The sequence below is a fragment of the Ranitomeya imitator genome, chromosome 8, assembly GCF_032444005.1.
Source record: "Ranitomeya imitator isolate aRanImi1 chromosome 8, aRanImi1.pri, whole genome shotgun sequence".
In the NCBI taxonomy this organism is placed as follows: Eukaryota; Metazoa; Chordata; class Amphibia; order Anura; family Dendrobatidae; genus Ranitomeya; species Ranitomeya imitator.
In genome coordinates, this window is record NC_091289.1 from 9,688,197 (window position 1) to 9,707,746 (window position 19,550).

Below are 19,550 nucleotides of genomic sequence, written 5' to 3' on the forward strand. Positions count from 1 at the left end.
TCAGTGACGTCAGCTTAGCTGCTCCTATAGAGGCTAGGTGTCTGCTCTGACCATACACCATGCTTTACCCTGCAGCTCTGCTCATTACACAGCTATCATCAGTGACGTCAGCTTAGCTGCACCTATAGAGGCTCAGGTGTCTGCTCTGACCATACACCATGCTTTACCCTGCAGCTCTGCTCATTACACAGCTATCATCAGTGACGTCAGCTTAGCTGCACCTATAGAGGCTCAGGTGTCTGCTCTGACCATACACCATGCTTTACACTGCAGCTCTGCTCATTACACAGCTATCATCAGTGACGTCAGCTTAGCTGCTCCTATAGAGGCTAGGTGTCTGCTCTGACCATACACCATGCTTTACACTGCAGCTCTGCTCATTAGGTCACAGCTATCATCAGTGATGTCAGCTTAGCTGCTCCTATAGAGGCTCAGGTGTCTGCTCTGACCATACACCATGCTTTACACTGCAGCTCTGCTCATTACACAGCTATCATCAGTGACTTCAGCTTAGCTGCACCTATAGAGGCTCAGGTGTCTGCTCTGACCATACACCATGCTTTACACTGCAGCTCTGCTCATTACACAGCTATCATCAGTGACTTCAGCTTAGCTGCACCTATAGAGGCTCAGGTGTCTGCTCTGACCATACACCATGCTTTACACTGCAGCTCTGCTCATTAGGTCACAGCTATCATCAGTGATGTCAGCTTAGCTGCACCTATAGAGGCTAGGTGTCTGCTCTGACCATACACCATGCTTTACCCTGCAGCTCTGCTCATTACACAGCTATCATCAGTGACGTCAGCTTAGCTGCACCTATAGAGGCTCAGGTGTCTGCTCTGACAATACACCATGCTTTACACTGCATCTCTGCTCATTAGGTCACAGCTATCATCAGTGACGTCAGCTTAGCTGCTCCTATAGAGGCTCAGGTGTCTGCTCTGACCATACACCATGCTTTACACTGCAGCTCTGCTCATTAGGTCACAGCTATCACCAGTGATGTCAGCTTAGCTGCACCTATAGAGGCTCAGGTGTCTGCTCTGACCATACACCATGCTTTACCCTGCAGCTCTGCTCATTACACAGCTATCATCAGTGACGTCAGCTTAGCTGCTCCTATAGAGGCTAGGTGTCTGCTCTGACCATACACCATGCTTTACACTGCAGCTCTGCTCATTAGGTCACAGCTATCATCAGTGACGTCAGCTTAGCTGCTCCTATAGAGGCTCAGGTGTCTGCTCTGACCATACACCATGCTTTACCCTGCAGCTCTGCTCATTACACAGCTATCATCAGTGACGTCAGCTTAGCTGCTCCTATAGAGGCTCAGGTGTCTGCTCTGACCATACACCATGCTTTACACTGCAGCTCTGCTCATTAGGTCACAGCTATCATCAGTGACGTCAGCTTAGCTGCTCCTATAGAGGCTAGGTGTCTGCTCTGACCATACACCATGCTTTACCCTGCAGCTCTGCTCATTACACAGCTATCATCAGTGACGTCAGCTTAGCTGCTCCTATAGAGGCTAGGTGTCTGCTCTGACCATACACCATGCTTTACACTGCAGCTCTGCTCATTACACAGCTATCATCAGTGACGTCAGCTTAGCTGCACCTATAGAGGCTAGGTGTCTGCTCTGACCATACACCATGCTTTACACTGCAGCTCTGCTCATTAGGTCACAGCTATCATCAGTGACGTCAGCTTAGCTGCTCCTATAGAGGCTCAGGTGTCTGCTCTGACCATACACCATGCTTTACCCTGCAGCTCTGCTCATTACACAGCTATCATCAGTGACGTCAGCTTAGCTGCTCCTATAGAGGCTCAGGTGTCTGCTCTGACCATACACCATGCTTTACACTGCAGCTCTGCTCATTAGGTCACAGCTATCATCAGTGACGTCAGCTTAGCTGCTCCTATAGAGGCTAGGTGTCTGCTCTGACCATACACCATGCTTTACACTGCAGCTCTGCTCATTAGGTCACAGCTATCATCAGTGACGTCAGCTTAGCTGCTCCTATAGAGGCTAGGTGTCTGCTCTGACCATACACCATGCTTTACACTGCAGCTCTGCTCATTAGGTCACAGCTATCATCAGTGACGTCAGCTTAGCTGCTCCTATAGAGGCTCAGGTGTCTGCTCTGACCATACCCTATGCTTTACACTGCAGCCTGGCTCCAATAGGACCCATCTATGACGCACACTTTATTCTAGTCTTTCATCAGAGGCTCAGACTCTTGCTTTGTCCTCGTGTCATGCTTTACACTGCAGCTCTGCTCCGTGAGGACACAGATATGATCTAAGACTACGGCTTTGATTAAGTCTGAATCTGCAAACCAGCATCTGTCTCATCAGACCTCTTCTCTGTCTATCCGCCATGCTTTACACTGCCCCTCAGCTTCCTCAGAAAGCTTTAAGTAGGTGATAGGGAGAGGAGCCTCGATAAGGGGGGGGAGGGAGTAACCATTTAACTGCTGGATTACATTCTTCTGATCAGACTGTACCTGGATGCGCTGCGGAGTGGAGACGGCGGAGTCGGTGGAGATTATTTGGATGCGCTGAGAGGAGCTGGTCATCACTGAAGATTCCAGAACCTGGAGGACGAAACCCACAAAGAGTGAACCTCAGTTATAATCGGCACGTATAAAGCATCCCGTACACCCACCCCTGACCGACCACATCACAATCTGTGCAAGAATTATACCTTAATGTCACCTTCAAGGGTGTAAACACTTTTGCAACTTAAAAAAAAAAAGTCCTCCCATTTGGTGTATACAGCTCTGATGCAGAGCTACAGTATGTGTCCTGCCTTACTCCAATCCATCCGCCTCCTCTCCTTGATCACCTGACAGAAGAGCGTAAAGCACAACTGCAGGCTCACACCGTAGAGTTTGTTTCTGATCTGTAACCATGGAGACATGTAGGTCCGGAAAGGAGCTGTATACACAGAACAGCACATTTGTAAATCAAGACGAAGGCAAAATTACAGAATTTAAATCTTACTTTTGTTAACAAAACTACTAAAACAGGAATTGGTGCAATGAACAAAGTACAAGGAAAACCCACGTAATTTGTAAGAGCAGAGGAGCCACCACATCCTGAGAGGGGCAATCGTTGCCTTTCATTATTCTATGTTTTATATATAGTCGTCTACTACTTTTATTAATTTGTTGCACATGGTACATAAGTAATAAAAAAAAACATACCTAACGAACCGGCACCACATTCTGTCTATGGCGTTCCCAGTAGGATGCCTAGTACTACATTACTTAGGATGGAATTTCAAAGTTGATTAGCAGTCAGTGATCGGCTGCAGTGGTCATATGGCAATTTGACATACCCCCCCCACATTTAGCCAATGAGCCACGCGGGCGATGCTAGAAACCAGGTGAAGGGAACCACCATGGGGCTATTAGCAAAGTGTTTATAAATCGTGGACAACCCCTTAAAGATTTTATTGATGTCGGTCAAAAATATGGAAAATTTCTGGGAAGAAAAAGGGTTAAATCAATGTTGCTTGAACCCCAATCCTGCACTCAGGTCTTCAAGGGCTTGTTCAGGGTCACATTGCGTTAGTGCAATCCGTTTAGCGCTAGCGCATTGCGCTAACGCAATGTTTTCTATGGGGCTGCGGTCGGGGTCGCGGTAACGTCCCCGCTCTCGCAGATCCCCGATCTGCGAGAGCGGGGAACGGACCGCGGGCGCGCCTCGGACGCTGCAAGCAGCGTCCGCGGCGCGCCAGGAATCACCGGCGCGTCGCTAGCGCGTGCCGAACATGGCACGCGCTAGTGAAGCGCGTTCCCATTGCCTTCAATGGGCGCGTTAACGGACGCGTTGCACGGCGTTAATTTCGCCGTGCAACGCTGTCCGTTAAACGCGGTCCCATAACGCAATGGGAACCCTAAGTCTGATTTCCATGTACAAGTGTCGTTCAGGGAGAGCGCAGGTAGCGGTCGTAGTCTATGTGGCCACTCACATCTCCCTGATTTTAAATCACGTAGACACCAGAAATGTAAGTCTATGGGTCCTTGAAAAAAACAAAAGGTCGGAAAGAAAAAGGTTGTTGAAACTTTCTTCTCTATTTTATCCATGTACGAGAAAATCTGATAACGATCAAAACAAACGCTGATCGGAATAATCGGTCCACTTTTCTAGTAGGTGGAAAAATAGTAGACGTGAATGAGCCCCTACTTTTTGCACTGTGCTCGTCATATGTCGCTCCTGATAAATAGAAGGACATTTTCATTATCTCCAATATAAAGGGATGCGGATGTTCTGCAGCCCCTATCTCCACAATATCACCATATCTCTCTTCATCAAACATAGGGCAGCCCCCCCCTATTTGAGGTTACAGGATTTGGAAGAAAAAAATAAAAATAAATGGATTTTTTTTTTCAGTTTTTGCCAAAAAATAAAACCCCTTCTTGGTGCAATGAGATTATCCACCACTAGATGGCGATAATCACTGTGAGAATAAGTACCAATAACACGTCACACTAATGCCACGCCCTCATCGCATATGATAGGTCAGATGACACGTCAGTTCTCAGACCGCACCGCCCACTTTAGAGAAGCTAAAAGCTAATTGGCTGATTGGATGCACCCGCCCACCCGTGACGTCTCAAAAATAAATAAATAAAGGCAGCGCGTTTGGCGGAGAAAGATGGCGGCTCTTGGCGAGCTGCCAGCGGCGGGAACGGAGGGCGCGGACACCGGGGCGCGGGGGACGGGGAGCGGGAGTCGGTGCGGAGGGCGCGGTGCGGCGGTCAGAGGAGGCGGAGGTTGTCAGGTGAGCGGACACACGGAGCTGTCGGCGCGGCCGCGGTGAGCGGAGGGTTACCGGGGTCCGGTCAGGCGCTCAGTTCATGATATGAAGCAGTTTTACGTCAGTCCGGCCGCTCCGCGGAGGCCTCACCCGCGGCGCCGCCTCTCCTCACCTCACCCGGACGGAGGTTCCTGTCACAGCCGCATCCCCTCAGCTCCTGGCGGCCCCCGCAGCTCCCCGCAGCCGGGAACGGCCCGTGAACCCCGAATATTTCGGTAGTTTCGAGTTTTTCTCCTCGGTGAGAGGTCAGAGGTCGTGACCCCGCGCTCCGCCGCCTCTTCCCCCCTCTCCTGCTTCCACTTCCCTCTCGCTCGGATGGGGGCGGGAAGATGACGTCACGAAAAGAAAAAAGGTGATTGGCCGCACGGGCGATGGGCGTGGTTAGTATCGACCCCGCCCATTGAGCTGTCAAGTCGTAGGGTTTTTTTTTTACAATCTTAAACTTTATACAGATGTTTCAATTCAAACTAACTTTATTGACCAAGAGCAAACTTACAAAACTTCGGGGTTTTCAATAGACAAACTGTGATGTGAAAATGGCTGATAACCTGGAACAATAGAGGACACTGAGCTTCATAGTGAGAGGAGCTGGACGTGGAGCGGTCACCACTTCCAACAGGAGCCAAAGCTTTATTCAGGCATGTCGCCATAATAATTGTGGGATCACGTTTGTTACTAAAAAATGGGGGGAGGAACAGGGGTTAATAATAAAGAAAAATAGAAACAGGTTGTTCCATTTTACAGCAGTCACTTAACCTGATGACTTTTACATAGGAGCAGTATTATAGTAGTTATATTCTTGTACATAGGGGGCAGTATTATAGTAGTTATATTCTTGTACATAGGGGCAGTATTATAGTAGTTATATTCTTGTACATAGGAGCAGTATTATAGTAGTTATATTCTTGTACATAGGGGCAGTATTATAGTAGTTATATTCTTGTACATAGGAGCAGTATTATAGTAGTTATATTCTTGTACATAGGAGCAGTATTATAGTAGTTATATTCTTGTACATAGGGGGCAGTATTATAGTAGTTATATTCTTGTACATAGGGGCAGTATTATAGTAGTTATATTCTTGTACATAGGGGGCAGTATTATAGTAGTTATATTCTTGTACATAGGGGGCAGTATTATAGTAGTTATATTCTTGTACATAGGGGGCGGTATTATAGTAGTTATATTCTTGTACATAGGGGCGGTATTATAGTAGTTATATTCTTGTACATAGGAGCGGTATTATAGTAGTTATATTCTTGTACATAGGGGGCGGTATTATAGCAGTTGTGTTCTTGTACATAGGGGGCGGTATTATAGCAGTTGTGTTCTTGTACATAGGGGGCGGTATTATAGCTGTTGTGTTCTTGTACATAGGGGGCGGTATTATAGCTGTTGTGTTCTAGTACATGGGGGCGGTATTATAGCTGTTGTGTTCTAGTACATGGGGGCGGTATTATAGCTGTTGTGTTCTAGTACATGGGGGCGGTATTATAGCTGTTGTGTTCTAGTACATGGGGGCGGTATTATAGCTGTTGTGTTCTAGTACATGGGGGCGGTATTATAGCTGTTGTGTTCTAGTACATGGGGGCGGTATTATAGCTGTTGTGTTCTAGTACATGGGGGCGGTATTATAGCTGTTGTGTTCTAGTACATGGGGGCGGTATTATAGCTGTTGTGTTCTAGTACATGGGGGCGGTATTATAGCTGTTGTGTTCTAGTACATGGGGGCGGTATTATAGCTGTTGTGTTCTAGTACATGGGGGCGGTATTATAGCTGTTGTGTTCTAGTACATGGGGGCGGTATTATAGCTGTTGTGTTCTAGTACATGGGGGCGGTATTATAGCTGTTGTGTTCTAGTACATGGGGGCGGTATTATAGCTGTTGTGTTCTAGTACATGGGGGCGGTATTATAGCTGTTGTGTTCTAGTACATGGGGGCGGTATTATAGCTGTTGTGTTCTAGTACATGGGGGCGGTATTATAGCTGTTGTGTTCTAGTACATGGGGGCGGTATTATAGCTGTTGTGTTCTAGTACATGGGGGCGGTATTATAGCTGTTGTGTTCTAGTACATGGGGGCGGTATTATAGCTGTTGTGTTCTAGTACATGGGGGCGGTATTATAGCTGTTGTGTTCTAGTACATGGGGGCGGTATTATAGCTGTTGTGTTCTAGTACATGGGGGCGGTATTATAGCTGTTGTGTTCTAGTACATGGGGGCGGTATTATAGCTGTTGTGTTCTAGTACATGGGGGCGGTATTATAGCTGTTGTGTTCTAGTACATGGGGGCGGTATTATAGCTGTTGTGTTCTAGTACATGGGGGCGGTATTATAGCTGTTGTGTTCTAGTACATGGGGGCGGTATTATAGCTGTTGTGTTCTAGTACATGGGGGCGGTATTATAGCTGTTGTGTTCTAGTACATGGGGGCGGTATTATAGCTGTTGTGTTCTAGTACATGGGGGCGGTATTATAGCTGTTGTGTTCTAGTACATGGGGGCGGTATTATAGCTGTTGTGTTCTAGTACATGGGGGCGGTATTATAGCTGTTGTGTTCTAGTACATGGGGGCGGTATTATAGCTGTTGTGTTCTAGTACATGGGGGCGGTATTATAGCTGTTGTGTTCTAGTACATGGGGGCGGTATTATAGCTGTTGTGTTCTAGTACATGGGGGCGGTATTATAGCTGTTGTGTTCTAGTACATGGGGGCGGTATTATAGCTGTTGTGTTCTAGTACATGGGGGCGGTATTATAGCTGTTGTGTTCTAGTACATGGGGGCGGTATTATAGCTGTTGTGTTCTAGTACATGGGGGCGGTATTATAGCTGTTGTGTTCTAGTACATGGGGGCGGTATTATAGCTGTTGTGTTCTAGTACATGGGGGCGGTATTATAGCTGTTGTGTTCTAGTACATGGGGGCGGTATTATAGCTGTTGTGTTCTAGTACATGGGGGCGGTATTATAGCTGTTGTGTTCTAGTACATGGGGGCGGTATTATAGCTGTTGTGTTCTAGTACATGGGGGCGGTATTATAGCTGTTGTGTTCTAGTACATGGGGGCGGTATTATAGCTGTTGTGTTCTAGTACATGGGGGCGGTATTATAGCTGTTGTGTTCTAGTACATGGGGGCGGTATTATAGCTGTTGTGTTCTAGTACATGGGGGCGGTATTATAGCTGTTGTGTTCTAGTACATGGGGGCGGTATTATAGCTGTTGTGTTCTAGTACATGGGGGCGGTATTATAGCTGTTGTGTTCTAGTACATGGGGGCGGTATTATAGCTGTTGTGTTCTAGTACATGGGGGCGGTATTATAGCTGTTGTGTTCTAGTACATGGGGGCGGTATTATAGCTGTTGTGTTCTAGTACATGGGGGCGGTATTATAGCTGTTGTGTTCTAGTACATGGGGGCGGTATTATAGCTGTTGTGTTCTAGTACATGGGGGCGGTATTATAGCTGTTGTGTTCTAGTACATGGGGGCGGTATTATAGCTGTTGTGTTCTAGTACATGGGGGCGGTATTATAGCTGTTGTGTTCTAGTACATGGGGGCGGTATTATAGCTGTTGTGTTCTAGTACATGGGGGCGGTATTATAGCTGTTGTGTTCTAGTACATGGGGGCGGTATTATAGCTGTTGTGTTCTAGTACATGGGGGCGGTATTATAGCTGTTGTGTTCTAGTACATGGGGGCGGTATTATAGCTGTTGTGTTCTAGTACATGGGGGCGGTATTATAGCTGTTGTGTTCTAGTACATGGGGGCGGTATTATAGCTGTTGTGTTCTAGTACATGGGGGCGGTATTATAGCTGTTGTGTTCTAGTACATGGGGGCGGTATTATAGCTGTTGTGTTCTAGTACATGGGGGCGGTATTATAGCTGTTGTGTTCTAGTACATGGGGGCGGTATTATAGCTGTTGTATTAGTACTAGAAGCAGAGGTATCAGGGTGGTGTAAGTAGGAGTTGGAGATGCAGCCGAGGTGTTTGCTTCTCCTGACTTATAAGGTTTTGTGCACAGATCTTGGTCACTTGCCGGCTTCAGATCTCCGGATTCTCTTCTTTTCGGGCTATTTTTTCTCCTTTCTGTTTTTACTTTGTTTCTGTTTGTTAGATACTATTGTGTGTGGAGTTCCTGCTTGCGTACGTAATAAGCAAAGTTGTAATGTAAAGCATGGAGGCAAGAACTAACAGTTACTGCTTTGTGTGGACACTTTGCAGCCTTTTACATGGTAAATATTTTATTATAATTTCTGCACACTGGGGGGTCAATCAGTTCCTATTAAAGGGTAATTCCACTTTTCAATAGTTGTATCTTTGTAAATTTAAAGGAACACGCACACATGTATAAGGACCACACTGTTAAACATCTTTATTCCTACAGATACGTCTTACAGATTCTTATTACGAGGTGAATCTGGTTGTACATTTTTTTTTTTTTTTTTTTTTAATCTTGAATCTGATGCGAAGAACCAACGAGTCGGTTTAAGGCTTTTCGTATTGTAGAGGATAGCGAGTTCTCTGTAAACAGCAGCGCGGCACAGCTTGTATGTTGGAGAAAGTAGTCTGGTCTGCACTGTGGGGGACTACTAGATCCAGCATGACGTCCGGGACGTGAGAGCTTTCATGGATTGCAGCAACAAATTCAACATTGTCCTAGTCCTGCCCCTGTGCTGGGCCTGAAGTGACGTTCATCCTGAGCTGCCTGGTTCATGAGTATGCCAGTTTTATTGATGTACTCGGTGAGGGGCTTATGGAAAGCTGGGGGGTGATTACAATCAGTGCTGGCTGGTCAGACCTCCATTACATCCCCCAGATATGAGAATATGACCAGATCGATTGGAGGTTTGCTGGATTTGTCTCATAGAGGTTAATCAGGTTGCTTAAGGGGGATCTCCGCAACTTAAAGAAAATCCTGTTGGTCTATAGGCATGTGACAACGGAGCATCATCGGGCACAGCACGCGGGTGGAGATCCCCCCCCCCCCTAATAATGGTCGACGTAGAGCCGCTTCTGGACACGGCCGACCAGCACCTGCCTCCAGCGAGGCCAATAAAAATCATATAAAATTGCCTGCTAAATAAGTCACCTGGCAAGTGTAAACAGGGGGGTCCGAAGGGGAGCGGAGAGCCCCCCGGGGTACTAATAAGACTGTTCTGCAAACCAAAAGGCCGTAAGTAGCGAGGAAGCAGCTGCCGCTGGCACCCACTATACATTCCACAGGAGACCCAGAGAGCGGAGGCGTCTGCAGCCAGCAGGGGGCGCCACTGATTCCATTTTTACATTAAAAAAAAAAAGAAAAATGTTTGCAACTCGAAATAATTGAATTTACATTCTGATAATAAAGTCAGTCGGTCGAAGTCTGCGGGAGAGCAAATGCTATAATACTGATGCGGCTTTAATGGCTTCAACCCACCTGCAAGAGACAAGGAGGAGAGCGTTATTAGGTAATGAAGAACGACCTGCAGTAAAGTGTCAGAACTGCTGAAAGGTTGGTATGGAGGTATATAAAAGGGTTAATGCACTGGCGTCCAATATTCAGGATTGTGCAGATCGCCTCTCGTTCGGGTGAGCTATAAACCTGATTGGTCTCAATGCCTGTGATAGATATTGTCAAATCTTTGCACATATACGGTATCTTCCACAAGCCATGGAGATGCCGTGTATCCACCTGGGCTCGGTCAGGGGCTGCAGAACTAGAAATCCCAGCAAATCGGTGCATTCTAGGATTTGTGGTTTTGCAAACGGAGAAGAAAAAAAAAAACTTGTAGGAATGAAGACATTGAACATTTGGTAAAGAATTAGCAGCGAGAAAAGAAAGGAAATGAGAAAAGGAAGAATAAGGATGGAGGATGAAGTGCTGTGGACTCAGCAGTGACGGCCAGATCTGGAAAATCGCCTGTCAGGGGGCATCTAAGATGAATCTGCTCTGCACACACTGCTAGAGACGGGATCCCCGCAGCAAGTGACGGGGATCCCCGCAGCAAGTGACTGGGATCCCCGCAGCAAGTGATGGGGATCCCCGCAGCAAGTGACGGGGATCCCCGCAGCAAGTGCCAGTGAATGATGTAACCAGTGAACTACAAGAGAGTTTTCTAAGACCAACATTTTTATACGCTCGTACTCCCTAAAGGGGAAATGAGCTTGCTGCTGCGTACATGATTAATTGGCCCCTATAATTGTAGAATCAGTCTGCAGATTGTTTTATGTTTAGTTACCATGGAGACACACCGCTCTGCACTGGAGCTGCCTTCACACAACTTGGGTCTGCAGAAACTAAATAAAATACACAAGATGCCTGGCTCCTGGTCTTGCCTCTGGGTGTTACTCTGCCACCAGTCACCACTTTGGTGGGCTCTTTGTGAGGGTCTTGAACAGCGGGATGTCACAGCGTGCACGTTTTGACACTGCAGCTAAGTTTGAATATTTGACCTCTTCTCCCCCCCCCCTCCGCTGCTCTTAGGAGTCTCGATAAGGGTTGTTGGCTCATTGCTCTCCAGCTGTTGTGAAACTACAACTCCCAGCATGCTCTGGCTGCCACAGACTGTTCAGTAGCATTGTGATTATTTCCTCTAGAAGACCAGGAAAGACCAGATAAAGAAGAGAGGCAGCAGGAGCGAGCGGAGATGGCGGAGGCCGCGGTGGTACCTGATGGCTGCACTGGTGTCTGTGGCTTTGAAGTTATAGAACAGGGTCTGCTTGTGGTACAGCTGGAACACTGTGCCCAGTTTGGGGTTCTGGTCCCAGTTGTCAGGCACAATGTGGAAACCTAATAGGGGTAAACTTTCTGTGGCAATTTTGTCCTGGAAAGGATAAAGAAAAAATAATGTGAATCTGCATCGGGGGGCTGCACTTTCCTCGGGGGCTTTAATGAAACAAGACGGATGTGAATGGAGATCAAATAACAGGTGATGCGATGTTACCCAGAGGGGCCGCAGTGGGATATGGAGGGTCCCGCACGGGTAGAGCCGGTTAGTGCCCCCCATATTGCAGGGATTCCCCACAGTTATGTATTATAATATTGCTGCTTGCTGTCAGTGAATGGTAACATTTCTTGTTCACATCTCCTGTCCCTGAGCTGAGTCTACATATAACGTGTTTGGTTACAAATGTATCCTGTCCAGACGGAGGCCATATATCTGCACTGACACATTGTAACAAACTGATCGGACAGGAGAGAGTGGTGCTGCTGATCTGGTTAGCTCAGAGGATTGTGACAAACCCTCAGCTGTGAGAAGTGCCATGCTCCTACAGATGGAAGTAAGAATGTTCCCATGCAGCGACAGCAAGCAGAGATCTTGTAGATATCGGAGGGATCGCAACACAAAAGTGTGTTAGAAAGTTGCAAAACTTTTCATTATACAATGAGTAAGGGGGGTTTTCCAGGACAGCTTTCGCTCTGGCACTTGTACAAAACCCCTTTGTTATTTATTTGCATGGGACTGTAGGACCCATTTAAGCTTTGTTTGCATGGGACTGTATGACCCGTTTAAGCTTTATTTGCATGGGACTGGAGGACCAATTTAGGTTTGCATGGGACTGGAGGACCTATTTAAGCTTTCTTTGCATGGGACTGTAGGACCCATTTAAGCTTTGTTTGCATGGGACTGTAGGACCCATTTAAGCTTTATTTGCATGGGACTGGAGGATCAATTTGGGCTTTGTTTGCATGGGACTGTATGACCCGTTTAAGCTTTGTTTCCATAGTAGTGGGGGACTTCTTTTCGAATGTTCCTCCGCTTCCATGTCGGCCTGGGCTCCCTCAGCTCCTGTGTGTATGATCTGCTGAGGACGATGCAGCAGATGCTTTAGGTTTCTGCAAGGAATGACTAGTTGAGCAGTTGCCAGTGAGTCTCCGCTGCGCACCTGCCGGGGTCCGGGTAGGAACATATAGATCACCCTCTGTAATATCTGGGCTATGTTTTCTGACTGCCCGGTGATGAGCGCCCCCTCACCTCGCAGGCTGTGTACGTGTATAGCACTTTGCCTTTAATAACGAACCAGCGTTTCTTCCAGTATTTCTTGCCCTTCTTGCACCGATGTAAATAACCACTAATGGAGGCGCTTTCTCCGGACACTGCGGCCTGTGAACAAAACAAAGGTTAAGAGGCTTCTGAGAAAAGAATGAAGAATAATATAATCCACATTGGTAAAGCGGCGCCGCATCGTGAGAACACGGTCCACATTGGTAAAGCGGCGCCGCATCGTGAGAACACGGTCCACATTGGTAAAGCGGCGCCGCATCGTGAGAACACGGTCCACATTGGTAAAGCGGCGCCGCATCGTGAGAACACGGTCCACATTGGTAAAGCGGCGCCACATCGGGAGAACACGGTCCACATTGGTAAAGCGGCGCCGCATCGTGAGAACACGGTCCACATTGGTAAAGCGGAGCCGCATCGTGAGAACACGGTCTATACAGGAATAGCAGAACCCGACACCTCCGGCTCTTGTACAACTACAACTCCCAACCTGCTAGGATGGCTGCAGGGCATGCTGGGAGTTGTAGTCTTAGTGCTGGAGATTACTAACCCCCTTCCCTACAGGTTCTAACAATAGAACATCTTCTGCCCCCATTCCTGCACAGCTGAGGGTTTGTTACAATTGCATCCAGTCTGGACAATCTCTGGAGCCGATCAGCACTGATACATTGGAACATTCACAACATTGTATCCAGTATATTCTCCTCCTGTTCCACAACTACAACTCCCAGGCGCTCACCGGGGGATGCTGGGAGTTGTTGTGCATTAGTTGCACATTCACAGGATGAGCAATGCAGTGCGGCCATTCACTGACAGCAAGGAGAGATCTTGGGTATCAGCTGATGACGTGCTGTCCTCCGACACTTCACACGTCGCCTGACGGTACATTTCCATATCTTCTACCATACAGCTGCTTCACACAATGGCGCAATGTGCGTCTTACTAAAAAGCCGCTATGAGACGTGTCATATGTTGCGCTTGGAGAGGCGGAGGCGCGTAATTACATATTTCCCAGGGGTACAATTAGATATATTCCTACAGTCTGTGCTCATGAATATGCTAATTAGCGCTCACATTCCTGCCAGGTGCTTCATTTGTATAAACGCTAATCAAGAGCCAAGTGAGCGGATACAGATATCGTCTGTATGTATGTACACAGTGACTGCACCAGCAGAATAGTGAGTGCAGCTCTGGAGTATAATACAGGATGTAACTCAGGATCAGTAATGTAATATATGTACACAGTGACTGCACCAGGAGAATAGTGAGTGGAGCTCTGGAGTATAATACAGGATGTAACTCAGGATCAGTAATGTAATGTATGTACACAGTGACTGCACCAGCAGAATAGTGAGTGCAGCTCTGGAGTATAATACAGGATGTAACTCAGGATCAGTAATGTATGTACACAGTGACTGCACCAGCAGAATAGTGAGCGCAGCTCTGGAGTATAATACAGGATGTAACTCAGGATCAGTAATGTAATGTATGTACACAGTGACTGCACCAGCAGAATAGTGAGTGCAGCTCTGGGGTATAATACAGGATGTAACTGTCTATGTAGATATTGACCTGCTGTAACTTTCCATATAACAATATTATGAGCCTTTATCTCTGTATTAGTCATTATTAGGAAGCCTCGCACTTTTACAGTAGTATTAAATACAGATCTGAGGACGCATCGTCTTGTTGCCGCCATTAAACGTTTGTCGCTTTCACTGCGATTTTTCTTTTCTATTGAGGACTTCCTTAGTGTAATAACCTTCTCCGAGCGCCGGATACCAGGACTGAGCCGCCATTGGCAGTTTACGTTACTACTGAATCTTTTCCTGCAGTTTTTGTTTTCAGTTGCGCGGTTCTATTTTGTTCTGAGCACGATCCCCAGCAGCACAGAGTATTTCAGAAGTGTCAGAGGGGCAGGGTTTACGTATAAGGCCGGGGTCACACGAGAATGCCATGTGAGAAAGTCTCATCAATACTCGGCGCTGCCTCCAGCACTCGTGACCGGAGCGTGCAGTTGTATTTCTGTGCCGCCGCACGCTCCGGTCACCAGTGCCAGCAGCGCCTGGTATTGATGCAGGTTCCTCGCATCACACTCGCAAATGAGACCCCGGCCTAAGAAAGGACATGGAGACAAATATAGGTCACTGAGAATGTAGAGGGGCCCTGCAGCAGCACAGAGTATTTCAGAAGAGGAACTTGCTGATCCTTGGATAGCGGTGGTGCGTCGCCTCCTACTAACACATTGTGGGGGGGGGGGTCACAGACTGTGGGTTACTTGGTGAGAGGTGCACAGCAGCACAGAGTATTTCAGACATTTTATCTTCGCACTGAATGACATTGATGCCACAATACAGAGGACACATCACAATACGCAGAGTTCTTGCCTTTTCTCTGACAGCCTTGGCCCTACCTCCATCAGAGCTGACGGGACTTTTTTATGTCTCTTGAAGGCAGATGGGTGAAAACTGTGGAGCATCGATGTAAACGCGCTGCTGGCCGACCGCGGAGACGGCGGTGAGGACGTGTTCGCTGCTGCTAGATCTATTAATGAAAATGAAGCAGAGAGAAGTCAGAGCAGACGCCAGATAAAACTCCTGAAAACCACATCACGGGGAGCCGAGGCTTCACTTCCAGGGCTGTTTCACCATCTAATAATTTCTACTGAAGATTTATTCCATTTGAAAAGTGCTGTACGATCTGCTGATGCTACAGGGATGTATAGAGAAAATAAAATGTTATCCGGAAGTGATGGAGTTGTGCAATTACCTGCAGTATCAAAAGTCTGCCACAGGGTGGTGCTATGCAATAGCTGTACTCTGCCACAGGGTAGTGATGTGCACTACCTATATTCTGCCACAAGGTGGTACTATGCAATAGCAAGTCTGCCACTAGGATGTGCTGTGCAGTAGCAGTAGTCTGCCAGGAACTTAAAACTGTGCCCCTAACACCCCATTCCCATAATCCCCCACCCCTGTCACATCTATTTTCCTTGCTTTGGCAACACTAAAAAATGTATTTTGGTTCTGCCAATAAAGCCTCTTTGAGTTTGTCTGCCACTAGGTGGTGCTGTGCAGTACCTATAGTCTGCCACTAGGTGGTGCTGTGCAGTACCTATAGTCTGCCACTAGGTGGTGCTGTGCAGTACCTATAGTCTGCCACTAGGTGGTGCTGTGCAGTATATATAGTCTGCCACTAGGCGGTGCTGTGCAGTACCTATATTCTGCCACTAGGCGGTGCTGTGCAGTACCTATATTCTGCCACTAGGCGGTGCTGTGCAGTACCTATATTCTGCCACTAGGCGGTGCTGTGCAGTACCTATATTCTGCCACTAGGCGGTGCTGTGCAGTACGTATAGTCTGCCACTAGGCGGTGCTGTGCAGTATATATATAGTCTGCCACTAGGTGGTGCTGTGCAGTATATATAGTCTGCCACTAGGTGGTGCTGTGCAGTACCTATATTCTGCCACTAGGCGGTGCTGTGCAGTACGTATAGTCTGCCACTAGGTGGTGCTGTGCAGTATATATAGTCTGCCACTAGGTGGTGCTGTGCAGTATATATAGTCTGCCACTAGGTGGTGCTGTGCAGTACCTATATTCTGCCACTAGGTGGTGCTGTGGTACAGATTGTCACACTCACCTCTTTTCCGCAGCTCCGCGTAGCAGCCATTGCAGACCTTAGACGGACGATCCTTCAGATATTTCAAGGGATATTTGTTCCTTGAACAACTGCGGCAAACAATCTGTGAAATACAGACGGCAGAGATAGGATGTGAGCGCTGATAACACACAGCTCAGACTGCTCTCTATCCGGTATCTGATCGCCATGTATCTACTATGTATCCGATTCCATCTTCCATCCTTTTCCTTCCTATTCTCTTCCCCTCGGACATCAGCGCTTCTCTTACCCCGGATTGTCGCTCGCACACCCTGAGCTGATGGTGATCGATCTCCGGCTCTCACCTTGCCGCAGGCGTGACAGTGATGACGTCGCAGCGTCAAGGTGAAGTCGCTGCCGCAGTTCATACACATCATGACGTGGGACACGTGCGCCACACTGGGGGGCCGCTCCCCCAGGAACAGTCCTAACCGCTCCCTCATCTGCCAGGAAAGAAAAGAAGACTCTTACCCACCATTGCTGTATTACTGTGTGCTCACTATTGGAAAGATCTCTGCTTGCTGTCAATGACCGGGCATAGTCTTGTTTGCACAGAAGAGACCCTGATCTGTTACTTCTCACATCTGCATTTTGTTACAATGTATCGGGTCAGATTCATTATTCCTCTCGGACCTCAGGCCAAGCGGATCCCTCCGCAGCAATCTGCTGAATCTCATGGACTCGTCAGACGCTTTTCTCCTTCATTTCTTGGATGATTTTACATCAATATTTTGCGCCATTAATAAATGCGACTCTGAGCCGCGTAATGAAGGTCGGACACGGCACGATTGAGTTAGAATTCCGCTGCATTTTGCTTTGTAAATTTCTCCCACTATCTCTCCTGTCCTCGACTCCTGCACTGATACACTGTAACAAACTGCACGGATATACTGCAATTAAAGGGGATGTTTCGCTCATTGAATATTTTTTTTGCAAAATCTAAAAAAAAAAAAAAAAGTACTGATTCAGGCATCCAACAATCACTTTTTGAAATGTGACCACTGCAGCCAATCACTGACTAGTAGTCACATGTTGTCGTCGTCGTCATCATCAGGCTACAAAGATTAGCAGAGACCCGGGAGCGGTGGAAGAATGGTAAGGAAAGAAAAACATTTAAAGGAGCAGTACAATCTCCGTAAAGTAATTTTTTTTTTTTTTTTTGAAACATATGGAAGTAGAAATCTGGCTGTATAGGATCTTGTCTCCTGGTAAGATTGACACCTTTTTTTTTGTAGAGCTCCGATGTGCCAGTCATGAGAAATCCAGCATAGAAACCATATGCAGATCAGGCTGGAAGTGCACTGGGGGCGTGTCAAGGGAGGAAGCAGCCCGAGTGCAGTGACCCGCCCCCAGTGCACTTCCAGCCTGATCTGCATATGGTTTCTATGCTGGATTTCTCATGACTGGCCCATACACAGAAACTATGTGAATCGGCAATAAATGGGGGAGGGGGAACAGTCACCAGTTCCATCGTCCCTATAGAATATGGCGTCCACAATCGACGCAATATCTGAGACCAGACGCCATTCTTCATCACCCCTGTGTTCTGTAAGAGAGGGGGCACCGTACAGAACGGGACCCAAAGGGGATAATCAAACAAGCAACGCTGCAGTGTAAAGCATGGAGAACAGATGGCCGGAGATTAGGACAAGACGCCTATCACACTCCCATTTATCACCGATGTTCGGTGTGGAGCAGCCATGTAATGCACCGCACGGCTACGACTAGTGAATGGCGGCATTGTCAGAAGTATGGGGTCATCCGAGGCTCAGGCTGCTGTTCTCCCCTATGCTTTACACTGCAGCTCTGACAAATGGGGTGATTGTGGCTCAGCACTAACAGTGAGTCAGGGACTCGCGCACATGTACGCTCACGTTTCCTGGGCGCAGATCCGTCACTTACCTCCACGTTGGTATAGACGGATACCGTCGGCGCCTTGTAATACTCCTGCACGGTTCTGCTGATGACACTGAACCAGTCGTCCCTCTCTGAGCAGGAGCTGCCGAGAAGAAAGAGGGGGTGAGCAGGGGCTGCCGAGAAGAAAGAGGGGTGAGCATGGGCTGCAATCACACCGGGCCCTGGAGCTCTGGGGCCCAAAAAGTCGCTTTGGCCTATATGGAAAGACTATTACTACTAAACACTTGCAATAATTGGAGCTTTTGCATTATTGTAGCCCACGATCTCCAAGTTCCGCCAATGGTGGTGAGACCGAGGTCACCGTCTGCCCTCCAGAGTAGCTGAGAGCCCCCCGTTGATAAGACACAGCCCACTACATATCCATCTAGAAAGAAATCCTAACCGGCACCTTCCGACTGAATAAAGCAAGTTGTGAACAAGTGCAAGCGGCCAGGACAAAGCGCAGAATGTCAGCAAATATCACCTACATGAAATGAATGAAGCGACCTAGTGACCAACACTGACTATTAGTGTGCGCACACCGGCCACCACAAGGCGACCTTTCTCTGATGAGACCCGAACCCTGTCTATCATACAGTCTACAAGTATACAGGGCAGGTAGGATCCAGAACTAATGGAAAACAGACTTTGTTGTGGTCTGTGGATTCATACAAAATGGCCATCTTGTGCATTGTTCACATTTCTGGGATATTATCTATCCATCTTGTTCTTTCTCTCTGGCAGCCATGCCGTTTAGGTCTCGTTCACACGTCCTGATATTCCCGGTATCACTGACTTGTGAAGGAGCCAGTTCTCTGTTTCATTCTATTCATGAATCAGGTGGCGCAGGCTGAACACATTCACGGTGCACAACATCATGAGATGTGAAAGATGAGATCTTATACCCGGGAATTCATCTTATTAGTCGGTTCTGTGTCTGCAGAGAGGTAATAATCTGTCAGCGGTTCATGGGGATAAACATATGGTGCGGTTTAACAATCACCTTCAGAGCGTTCTATAGATTTCATTAGCGGAGCGCGGTGTCCGCAGCCGGCTCCGCATCATTTACCAGCTCTGGGTGATAATCACACATCGTAAGCTGCCAACGCGCGCAGCAAACACATGTCCCCCGGCCTCCGGAGGTGACTAATGTGCAAATCGGTTCCACCTTTCACAGAAGTAACGGC

The 19,550-nt window shown here is 47.6% G+C and overlaps 2 protein-coding genes and 1 long non-coding RNA gene across 5 annotated transcripts in view; 1 reads left to right on the forward strand and 2 right to left on the reverse strand.

The window, feature by feature from the left end:
* Positions 1 to 5,148, reverse strand: part of NR2C2 (nuclear receptor subfamily 2 group C member 2) — a 24,463-nt gene extending 19,315 nt beyond the window's left edge. The window contains exons 1-2 of one of the 2 annotated variants that reach the window (XM_069736246.1): positions 4,944 to 5,148; positions 2,511 to 2,600 (exon numbers count right to left, since the gene is read on the reverse strand). In XM_069736246.1, the coding sequence (XP_069592347.1) occupies positions 2,511 to 2,582 (72 nt within the window). In that variant the 5' untranslated portion in view covers positions 2,583 to 2,600; positions 4,944 to 5,148. The remainder of the gene's footprint in view (positions 1 to 2,510; positions 2,601 to 4,943) is intronic. The other variant, XM_069736247.1, reaches the window with a different exon arrangement.
* On the forward strand, positions 4,647 to 15,557 carry LOC138647317 (uncharacterized). Its single transcript, XR_011314941.1, has 2 exons — positions 4,647 to 4,795; positions 15,263 to 15,557. It is a non-coding gene; the product is annotated as an uncharacterized lncRNA (long non-coding RNA).
* FGD5 (FYVE, RhoGEF and PH domain containing 5) overlaps positions 9,176 to 19,550 on the reverse strand; it is a 92,327-nt gene continuing 81,952 nt past the window's right edge. For both annotated transcript variants that reach the window (XM_069736245.1, XM_069736244.1), the window contains exons 15-21: positions 18,370 to 18,466; positions 16,773 to 16,910; positions 16,450 to 16,552; positions 15,223 to 15,353; positions 12,783 to 12,911; positions 11,476 to 11,630; positions 9,176 to 10,243 (exon numbers count right to left, since the gene is read on the reverse strand). In XM_069736245.1, coding sequence (XP_069592346.1) covers positions 10,207 to 10,243; positions 11,476 to 11,630; positions 12,783 to 12,911; positions 15,223 to 15,353; positions 16,450 to 16,552; positions 16,773 to 16,910; positions 18,370 to 18,466 — 790 coding nt within the window. In that variant the 3' untranslated portion in view covers positions 9,176 to 10,206. The remainder of the gene's footprint in view (positions 10,244 to 11,475; positions 11,631 to 12,782; positions 12,912 to 15,222; positions 15,354 to 16,449; positions 16,553 to 16,772; positions 16,911 to 18,369; positions 18,467 to 19,550) is intronic.